This window comes from Indicator indicator, chromosome 28 (genome assembly GCF_027791375.1).
Source record: "Indicator indicator isolate 239-I01 chromosome 28, UM_Iind_1.1, whole genome shotgun sequence".
NCBI classification, from domain to species: Eukaryota; Metazoa; Chordata; class Aves; order Piciformes; family Indicatoridae; genus Indicator; species Indicator indicator.
In genome coordinates, this window is record NC_072037.1 from 13,699,247 (window position 1) to 13,709,799 (window position 10,553).

At 49.5% G+C, this 10,553-nt stretch overlaps 1 protein-coding gene across 1 annotated transcript; it reads left to right on the forward strand.

Moving 5' to 3' along the window:
• Positions 1–1,229: 1,229 nt before the first annotated feature.
• On the forward strand, positions 1,230–7,188 carry CDK9 (cyclin dependent kinase 9). Its single transcript, XM_054393336.1, has 7 exons — positions 1,230–1,321; positions 1,761–1,842; positions 2,661–2,751; positions 4,957–5,123; positions 5,305–5,476; positions 5,547–5,695; positions 6,822–7,188. The coding sequence occupies exons 1-7, from the start codon at positions 1,230–1,232 to the stop codon at positions 7,185–7,187; spliced, it is 1,119 nt and encodes a 372-aa protein (XP_054249311.1). The 3' UTR covers position 7,188.
• The last annotated feature ends 3,365 nt before the right edge of the window (positions 7,189–10,553 follow it).

The following is a 10,553-nucleotide window of genomic DNA, read 5'->3' on the forward strand; positions in this document are numbered from 1 at the left end:
TGTGGTGACAGTGGAGGTCAAAGGGCTGCTTCCTTGAGCATGCTGGGGCACAGACCCAGATGTGGGTATGCTCTGGGGTGGCTCATGGAAGAGTGAGGGTCCAGCTGTAGCAGTGAAGGGATGCTGGCAGCAGTGACAAGATCCACACTCATTCCCAAGAGAGTGACAGACAGGGACATCATGGCTGCTACCACTGGACTACAGGTTTTGGGGCAGTTCTGTTTAATATCTTTATCAATGATTTGGATGAGGGGATTGAGTGTACCTTCAGTAAGTTTGCAGATGGCACCAATTTGAGCAGGTGTGTGGAACCACTTGAGAGTACGGAAGCTCTACAGAGGGATCTGGACAGGCTGAATCAATGGTCTGAGGACAGCTGTATGAGGTTCAACACAACCAAGTGCTGGCTCCTGCACTTGAGTGAGAACAGCTCCATGAACAGTCCAGAATTAGGGCAGAGTGGCTGTCCAACAGAAAAGGATGAGGGTGCTGATTGACAGATTGACTGCATGAACCAGCAGTTGCGCCCAGGTGCCCAATGAAGTCAGCAGCAGCCTGGCTTGGATCAGGAATAGGGTGGCCAGCAGTAGCAGAGACGATTGTCTGCCTGTACGCAGCACTGGTGAGGCCACACCTCAAATGTTGGGTTCAGTTTTGGGTCCCTCATGACAATTAGGACATTGAAGTGCTGGAGCATGTCCAAAGAAGAGGAACAAAGCCAGCAAAGGGTCTGGAGCACAAGTGTTGTGAGGAGTGGCTGAGGGAACTGGGGTTTTTCAGTACAAATCCCTGAAGTTGTAGAGCCAGGTGGAGGCCAGTCTTTTCTCCCAAGGGAGCAAGTGACAGGACAAGAGGAAACGGCCTCAAATTGCACCAGGGGAGGTTTAGGTTGGACATTAGAAAAAAAGTTTCCCCAGAAGGGTTGTCAAGCCCTGGACCAGGCTGCCCAGGGCAGTGCTGGAATCCCCACCCATGGAGGCATTTAAAAGACCCATAGATGTGGTGCTGAGGGCCATGTTTTAGAGGCGAACTTGCCAGGGCTGCGCTAAAAGCTGGAATCGACAGCCTTCATCCGACGCCCTTAAATGTCTCCGCGTCCCAACCTCCGGGCGGCCTCGTGGGGCGGTGGCGGATCCGTGACGTCACGCAACAGGCGGAAGGGGTGCGGCGCGCGGCGGAAGGGGCGCGCGGCGTGGCGGAGGAGGAGCGGGGCTGGAGCTGCCGGCGGCATGGCCAAGCAGTACGACATGGTGGAGTGCCCGTTCTGTGACGAGGTCTCCAAGTATGAGAAGCTCGCCAAGATCGGGCAGGGCACCTTCGGGTGAGTGTCCAGTTGGCTCCGGCCCTTCCCGGTCTTGGGCCTTGCAACCCGGGCCCCGCCTGCCCCAGGCCCGGGTGGACCTTGCTTGTGTGTCCTTTCCCCTGTCACTCCGCTGATCCCAGGGAGCCAGCCTAGCTCCTTGAGCCCTCTTTTTCCACCTCGAGGCCTCATTTAGTCCCAGGCTCCGCCAGAGCAGGCTTTATCCTGGAGAGAGTTGGGGCGTGGACCTGCAGTTTTGACCAAAGTTCTTGTGGGGCTGTATGAGCTCTGGGTTGGTTCAGCAGTCCTGAGGGGTCTTAGGCCCGGAGGGGCTGTAGGTGGGTCGTGTGGCTGGTTCAGCACAGAGCTGAGTATGAGTCGTTTGGTCTTGTCCATGGTTGGAAGGACCTAGCTTCTTTTCCTCCTTGTGCTGCTCACAGCTTTCTTTCTATTCTTACAGGGAAGTTTTCAAAGCCAAACATCGTCAGACAGGCAAGAAAGTAGCACTGAAGAAAGTGTTGATGGAAAATGAGAAGGAGGGTGTAAGTGTGGGAGTGCAGCTGGGCTGTGTTTGGGAAGACCTAGATTGGGTGGTTCATCCTTTTGGGATGGCAGACATGCGTTTTCATCCAGTTCTTTAACAGTATTTACTGCTGTAATGTACCAGATCTTGAACTTGTAGAGATGTGGACGGCATCCCAGCCCTGTGGCCTTTTTCCTCTCCTACTGATACTGTGATAATGTTGGGTCTTGTGAGTGCCCTGCCAAGGTGTGTGGCCTGTTGTTGCCATCATGGCTGAAAAGTTGTATGTCAGCAGTTTGGTGCAGTAGCTATGTGGTGACCGGGCTGGGAGGTGATGCTGCCCGTGCTTGGGAGGTAATGCTATGCGCACATTCCTCCTCCTGTGCAAAATCCCGTCATCCCAGTTGCAGGGGTCCACACTGGCTGTCATTTGCAGAAGAAATGGGTAGTATTCAGGGATGTGCAGAGGTGGGGTGAACTGGGGAGAGAGTTACTAACTTAAACAGCATGGACAGCAACTGAGAACGTGGGTCTGCTTGGGACTTGAGCTGTACTATGTCCTGTTACGAATGTGCAAGGTAAGGGAGGACGGAGGGGTGTCTTTGTGCCCCTCTCAGCACCACACAAACATCTCTGGCTCATGGTAGAATCTCCCTCACCAGTGGTGGTCTGATGGTAAATAAGTGTTGATGATCCCAATGTTAGTTAAATGTTAAAGCTCTGATTGCCCTTTGACTTTTAGTTGTTGTCCTGCCAAGCTGCCATGGTCATATCCCTCCTGTTGTCTAGACAGGTATCTCCTGCACCCCTGATCTCTGTTCTCTTTCTCCTTTCCAGTTCCCCATCACAGCCTTGCGAGAGATTAAAATCCTTCAGCTGCTCAAACATGAAAATGTGGTGAACCTCATAGAAATCTGCAGGACCAAAGGTAACTTATGGGGGTCTCCTGGTTGTTGACTTTTTTCCAAACGTCCGTTGCTGGTGAGCAGGTTGATTCCTTGTGCTGGGGAGTGAGGTCCTCAGCTGAGTGTGGACATCGCTCATCTTGGAAACCAGTTTCTAAATGAGGTAGGATGTTGCTGTAGCTTGGCTGGAAAAGCTGTTATCACTCCTCCTAGGATATGCCAGTGCCATGGCAGTAAATGCCATCCAGAGGGACAGGCTGGAGAGGTGGGCACAAGGCTCTGAGGTTCAACAAGACCAAGTGCAAGGTCCTGCATCTGCGTCGAGGCCATCCCAAGCACCAGTATAGGCTGGACAGTGACTGGCTGGAGAGCAGCCCTGAGGAGAGGGACTTGGGGGTGCTGGTGGACGAGAAGCTCAACATGAGCTGTCAATGTGCACTTGCAGCCCAGAAAACCAATCAGATCCTGGGCTACATCAGAAATGTGACCAGCAGGTCAAGGGAGGTGATTCTCCCCCTCTACTCTGCTCTGGTGAGACCCCGCCTGGAGTACTGCATCCAGTTCTGGAGCCCCTATTACAGGAGGGATATGGACATGCTGGAAGGTGTCTAGAGAAGGGCCACCAGGATGATCAGAGGGCTGGAGCACCTCTCCTATGAGGAGAGACTGAGAGAGTTGGGGCTGTTCGGTCTGGAGAGGAGAAGGCTCCGAGGTGACCTTATTGTGGCCTTCCAATATCTTAAGGGGGCCTGCAAGAAAGCTGGGGAGGGACTTTTTAGGATATCAGGGAGTGATAGGACTAGGGGGAATGGAACAAAGCTGGAAGTGGGGAGATTCAGACTGGACATAAGGAAGAAGTTCCTCACCGTGAGAGTGGTGAGAGCCTGGAATGGATTGCCCAGGGAGGTGGTTGAGGCCCCATCCCTGGAGGTGTTTAAAGTCAGGCTGGATGAGGCTCTAGACAGCCTGATCTAGTGGGAGTTTCCCTGCCCATGACAGGGGGGTTGGAACTGGCTGATCTTTGTGGTCCCTTCCAACCCTGACTGATGCTATGATTCTAAATAGTGCTTGTGTTGAAAAACTCCTGTGTGAGATGATTTAAATAAAATAGCACCAGAGAGACTTTGAAGCAGAGCATTATCAGCCCAGAGCTGATCTCATGGCTGGGCACAGCTGCTTCTCTATTGGAGCTGGAGCCATCCCTTTTGGTTGGCTTACAATGGTTGGTGGCAGCTCTGAGCGGATGACACAATTCCATCTGGAAACTTGCTCAGTCTCTTGGTGGGTAAAGGTAACTGCTCACACTGTGAGGTCTGAGACTCCACACGAACTGGTTCTGAGCTGCTCTTCTACCTCTTGACCTTGGGCAGTGTGGCTCTGCTGCACAACTGGCATGCTCAGTGCACCTGGCCTGGCTCTGTTTCCAGTGAAATTGCTTTAAAACATTTGCTACTTTTTGTATCTAATTCTCTTACATGGACTTGTACTGGAAAAATACTTTAAAAGTGTCAGCTGATGTTAAAGCCTGCCATTCTCTAGTCAGTGTTTCAGATAAGTCACTGGTATCCCTTCATGATGTTTTTAAAATAGTCCAGCCACTTGAACGGGTAGAAATCTTTGGCCTAGGACCAGGAACTTGAAGTTACTCTAGTATTCTCCTGTGTATAGCTCATTGTCTGAACAGGTATGAGTAGAAACTTTCAAAAGTTAATTTTTAATTCGTTGTTTGATTAAATGAATTGTGATGATCATGTGTCTGGCATACCTAAGGTAAATATTTTTGTACACATCTGTTTTTTGTGTTTTCTTGAAATTCCATTTTTCATCCAAATCTCCCTTGACCTCTGTTTCCAGTACAGTAGAAATGTTGCTTTTGCTGTTCTCAGACTCTAAGCTTGTCTCTGTTTATGTTGCCAAGGTGCAGCAGGAGCTGTATCTGGGTAAGCAGCTGCAGGCCTAATCTGGCAGGTGGAGGAGAGTGGTGTGTTTCTGTGGGGCTTAGTCATCATTTTCCATTTGGAATTGCTGATCAGCAGATTAGGCTGATTGCAGCTGATGAAAATCAGCCTTTCTTGTTAATGATGTTTTGAATGCGTGCTCTAGGAACAAAATTGAAATCAATTGCTTGATTTGAGATTTCCCATTACTGACTTTAAATTGCCATTGGAATTGAATCCAGATTAGTCTGTTTTCTTAGATGCTCTTTGCCCTCCTTGCCTCTCCTGTAGCCTCTCCATACAACCGCTGCAAGGGCAGTATCTACCTTGTGTTTGACTTCTGTGAGCACGACCTGGCAGGCCTCCTCAGCAATGCTCATGTCAAGTTCACGCTCTCGGAGATCAAGAAGGTTATGCAGATGCTATTGAATGGACTTTACTACATCCACAGGAACAAGGTAAGACACCAGATCCTTATTGTGATTGAAGTCGCCTTGCTCTTTGTTGCTTTCCAATGAACGGATGGATGGAGGGAAGTTCTTCCTTGTCTGCCATCTCTTGACTGCCCTGCTGGCACTAGGTTCCCACAGAGGGTACCTTAATGGCTTAACTTTATGATGTCTGTCTGTCCTTTTGCAGATCTTGCATCGAGACATGAAAGCTGCAAATGTCCTGATAACACGTGATGGAGTCCTGAAGCTTGCAGACTTTGGGCTGGCTCGAGCTTTCAGCCTGGCTAAGAACAGCCAGCCAAACCGCTATACCAACCGGGTTGTGACTCTGTGGTATCGCCCACCAGAGCTGCTCCTGGGTAGGTGATGGGCTCTGCCAGCTGCTCTGCTCTTGTTACCCTGGGTGACTAACATAGCATCTCTGTTTAGGGGAGCGAGATTATGGTCCCCCCATTGATCTCTGGGGTGCAGGCTGCATCATGGCAGAGATGTGGACCCGCAGCCCCATCATGCAAGGGAACACAGAGCAGCATCAGCTCACCCTCATCAGCCAGCTCTGTGGATCCATCACGCCAGAGGTGAGGGTGAGAGAGTGGGCAAGCTGCAGAGGGTGGGAAAAGAGAGGTGTGAAGTCATAGTATGGATAGGATATGAGACTGGGGACCAGGCACTTCTTGGCCACTTTACTGCCCTGTGCACTAGCTGCTGTGTGTTTCTGGCACTGGAGTGTGCCAACTACTGGCAGGGAGGCTGGGGAAGCTCCTGCAATTGTGATTTTCCTCCTCAGAGCCAAGTGGTACACTGCACTTCCCTTGCTGCTCTGTGAAAACTATGGCTGTCACATTACCTGTGTTCAACCTCTGAAGGAGAAGAGCATGAACTTGGCCTGCTAAACCTCCTTTGGAAAGGGCAAGTTGTGTTCTTGTTTTTGAGCAGAGAGCAGGTGCTGACACTTCTCAGTGTGAAAGAATAGAACATTATGTGTAGGAATCTCTTCTAGCCTGTGTTAAGGGTTTGACTTTCAGATAAACACCTTCTGAATCTCTGCTTAAAGCAGAGTTTTTTATTTTGTTTGGCGGGGTTTGTCTTAGGTGCTTTGCACTAATCATCTTGAAAAGCCTCTTTAATTCTGGCTTATGATTTTTCAAGTGGTAAGGAAGCGACAGAAAGTAATTGCCCAAGATCCTATAGATCAAAGGCTTGATATTTCTGTTACATACCTTATGTATGTCAACTGAAGGCAACTTCTTTTTTTTTTTTTTTTTTTTTTGGTAATGTAAATGCATGCAGTCTCTCCCTGATCAGACTTGAAATAAGTGCTGGGAATTGCACCTTTCTAAGGATAAAAGGTGCCATATACATCCACATCATTATTTATCAATATGCTTTGTTGCTTTACCTTTGTGGATGTTGTAGCTGGCCTGATTTGTGCTCTTTTGTGGGAGAACCAAAAATCCTGGAGCATCTTGCATACTGCTCCTATACCAGGAGGACTCTGTCCTGACTGGTCCCATGCTTCTCCATGCTTTAGTGCACCCTTTAGTGCCTCCTTCATGCTGTAGGAGCAAGGTCTGCTGGCTTGGAAGTTATAAAATAGTAGTCTTTCGGTAGACCTGCCTTGGTTTGCCTGAGGGTGTTCACATCAAAAATGTCTTGTACTCTGTAATTATTTCTTCCCAACTCCCCTTTCCTACCTCTTCCCAGGTTTGGCCAAACGTGGATAAATACGAGCTGTACCAGAAGCTGGATCTCCCCAAGGGCCAGAAGCGCAAGGTGAAGGATCGCCTGAAAGCTTACGTCAAAGACCCTTATGCACTGGACCTCATTGACAAACTGCTGGTGCTGGATCCTGCCCAGCGAATCGACAGTGATGATGCGTTGAACCATGACTTCTTCTGGTCAGACCCCATGCCCTCGGACCTCAAAAACATGCTATCTACTCATAACCAGTCCATGTTTGAGTATCTGGCCCCACCACGCAGGAGAGGTGGGCACATGCCCCAGCAGCCAACTAACCAAGGCAGGAACCCAGCCGCCACCAACCAGACTGAATTTGACAGGGTGTTTTGAGTGAGAGCTTCCCCAGTGAGGCCTTTCCATTTGGGAAGGGACTCTGTTGAAGGTGAAGTGCCTGTTGGCTTTAACGGAGGTCTGCTGTCTCCTCATGCAGCGTCTCAGCTGCCGTGGAGCTGTGTGAGTGGGAAGGTGATGCCTGTGTTAAGCTTCTTTACTGTAGATTTCCTGTACCATAATCTCATAAAAATAAATAATTTAATAGAATGGTACAGCAGCAGGGTCAGCTCAAGCTAGGTACCCACTGCAGAGGAGCCATAAACAAAAGAAATCACTGGGCAGTTACGCCCTTGCCATCTAAGTTGCCCTCCCCTCATGTGATCGTTCAGCCCAATAATAATGTTTGGGTCTGAGGTCTTGCTGTTCCTCTTTGGATCCTTTCTCTATGTCCAGGTGGTCCCTTCCTTTTATTATCTGGAGAATGCAGTTTCTGCTGGCAAATGTGGCCGTCTTATTTTTCACAGGATGCAGCTTCTGCTAACAGATGTGGTTACCTTATTTTTCATAGGCCTCAGCACCTCCCTTCTTATAACTAAGTCTAAGTTCAGCCTGAGTTCACCACTAAAGCCTAAGGCTTTATCAAGGCATTCTATTAATCACAGAATTTTAGGGGTTGGAAGGGACCTTGAAAGATATCCATACCAGAGCAGGATCCCCTGGAACAGGTTACACAGGAACACATCCAGGTGGGTTTTGACTATCTCCAGAGAAGGAGACCCCACAACCCTCCTGGGCAGCCTATTCCAATGTTCTGTCACCCTGACAGGGAAACATTTTATTCCTCATGTTTACATGGAACTTCCTATGGCTCAGCTTTCACCATTGCCCCTTGTCCTGTCATTGGGCATCACCAAGAAGAGCCTGGCTCCATCCTCTCGGCACTCACCCCTTACATATTTATACACATTAATGAGGTCACCTCTCAGTCTTCTCCAAGCTACAGAGCCCCAGATCTCTCAGTCTCTCCTCGTAAGGAAGATGTTCCACTCCCTTAATAATTTTTGTGGCTCTGCGCTGTACAGAGAATCCCATTTGAACAACTACAACAAACTGTAAGCCCGGGGCTGTTTCCCTGCAGGTTTCGCATGGAGGCTGTGTATCCCCCACAATAGTCTGTATTGGTTACATTAATCTTGCAGATCAATCATTACAGGCTTGATGAGGTGGTGCTGTCAAGTGCTGGGGCTCTTGCAAATTCTGCTGTTACTGGCAGGATTGGGAGTAGCTGCCCTGGACTGAAGCAGGTCCTGATGGGTGATACCTTGGCTTTCTCAGTTATTCATAGCTCCTGCATGGAGTATGCTTTGAACGCTGATGCATTAATGTAGGACAAGGCAGGTGCTTCTGACTAATGAGGTGTTCTGGGGAAGGCAGAGTTATTGTAGACAGCATGAGTAACTCACTGAAATTTGGGCTGTGGCCTAGAAAGAAACTTAGTGGGCAAACCAGAGGGGAGGCTGGCAGAGCTGGTTGCTCCATATAGCCAGGATTCACAGGCGAAATCGGTCTCTGTGATAGCATGGAGCATCCATGCTTTCTTCATTGCAGACTGGAACTGGGACCCTTTTCAGACACACCCAGCCTGCTGGGTGCCTTTTTTGTAGTGCTTACTGGCTGTTGCAGGAGCTTGGATGGGGAACAGAGTTGTGAGTGGGGTGAGACATTGCCCTGCTGTCTGCAGGGATTTCTTGATGGTGTGGCAGCGCTGGGAGCACTGCTGGGAACAGCGTGACTCTTTAAACCGTCGCATGTCTGCTCCTCTGTCCTGGAGCTCTTTGCGTGAGTCCAGAGCAAGACAGATGCCTCCCCTGGATGCAGTGACTAATCCGATCCATTGTGACACTGTTCACACACCTTCTGCCACACCTTGTCCAGGCTGACTCATACAGAGTGAGTGCTCCTTTGCAGCCCACTGCAGCGGAGCTTCTTGCTGTCCTGTCTGTCAGCTGCAGCTGGCCATCTTCTCAGCAAGCGCCATACAGATTCAGAGATTCACAGATTGCTTTGGATTGGAAGGGACTGTCAACGGTCATCTTGTCCAACCCCCACTGCAGTCAGCAGACTTTTAGAATGTATAAACAAATCCACAGTACAGCCACATAGGGTTTTGAAATATAAATTGTGTATATATAAATTAAAAAATGTGGAATTTAATTTGTGTGTGGTTTTTTTTATTTAAATGGGAAAAACTCTGAACAGAGCCCAGCTGAGCTGCTACCCACGCACAGGGGTCTCTGTCAGGTCCTCACAGTGTCTGGGTTCTATGGCGTTGCTAGGGTCTGAGCGTCCGTACTGGTGCGGGCTCTCACCCTCTTTACTGCCCCCTTGTGGGCACGGCCAGGTACTGCTTGCTGCTGCCTGCTGCCAAGGGGTCTAAGTGGCCTCTAAAGGGGGTTGGAGACAGGTAAAGAGCGTTTTTTGGAGTCCAAAGGGGGTTTGTGGGCATCTAAAGTGGTCCGTGGGCCTCTGGAGGATCCCCGGGGGTGGTGGTGGGGTGTGTGTCCTCTGGAGGGTCCTGAAGGAGGTGGTGGTGCAGTGTCAGGGTTAGGGATCTGTGTGGGGTTCCAGGTTTTGGGGTCCCACAGGATTTGGGGAGGTCTCACTCTGGTTTTCACAGTATAACAGCATATCAGAGGTTGGAAGGGACTTTAAGAGATCATCAGGTCCAACCCCCCCCCCCCAAGCAGGATGACTTAGGGTAGTCCACACAGGAATGCATCCAGGTGATTTTTAAGTCTCCAGAGAAGGAGACTCCACACCCTGCCCTGGACAGCCTGTTCCAGTGCTCTGTCACCCTCACTGTAAAGAAGTTTCTCCTCATGTTGAGGTGAAATCTTCTATGTTCGAGTTTGAACCCATTGTTCCTTGGCTTATCACTGTGAACCACTGAAAAGAGCCTGGCCCCCTCCACTTGACACTCACCCCTCAGATATTTATACACAAACTATTAAAAAATGTAAGTATGAGTGTGAGGTGATGCAGAGAACCTCTCGTTTTGATCTAGATATTGAAGAATGGTATTGGTTTATATGTAAAAAAGATTTTGAAATGAGCCCCCCGTATCTCCTCTGTTCTCCCAAGGCTTTTAGAATTAAAGAAAAGACGACGACGTAGGGGCTTGATTTATAACTAGAACTTGTGTATACACGAATTAAAAAGAGTGTCTTTTCCTTTGTGCGTGTGTTGTGTTTTTTTAATTGAAATACAAAAATGTCTGAACAGGCCCAGGGGGAGCTGCTCCCCACGCTCAGGGAAGTGCTCAGTGCTGTCCCCGCGTGTGTAGTTGTCGGTACTGCAGCCATACAGCGGCGCGTGCCGCCCTGTCGGTGCTCAGTGCTGCCGCCGCGTGAGTAATTGTCGGCA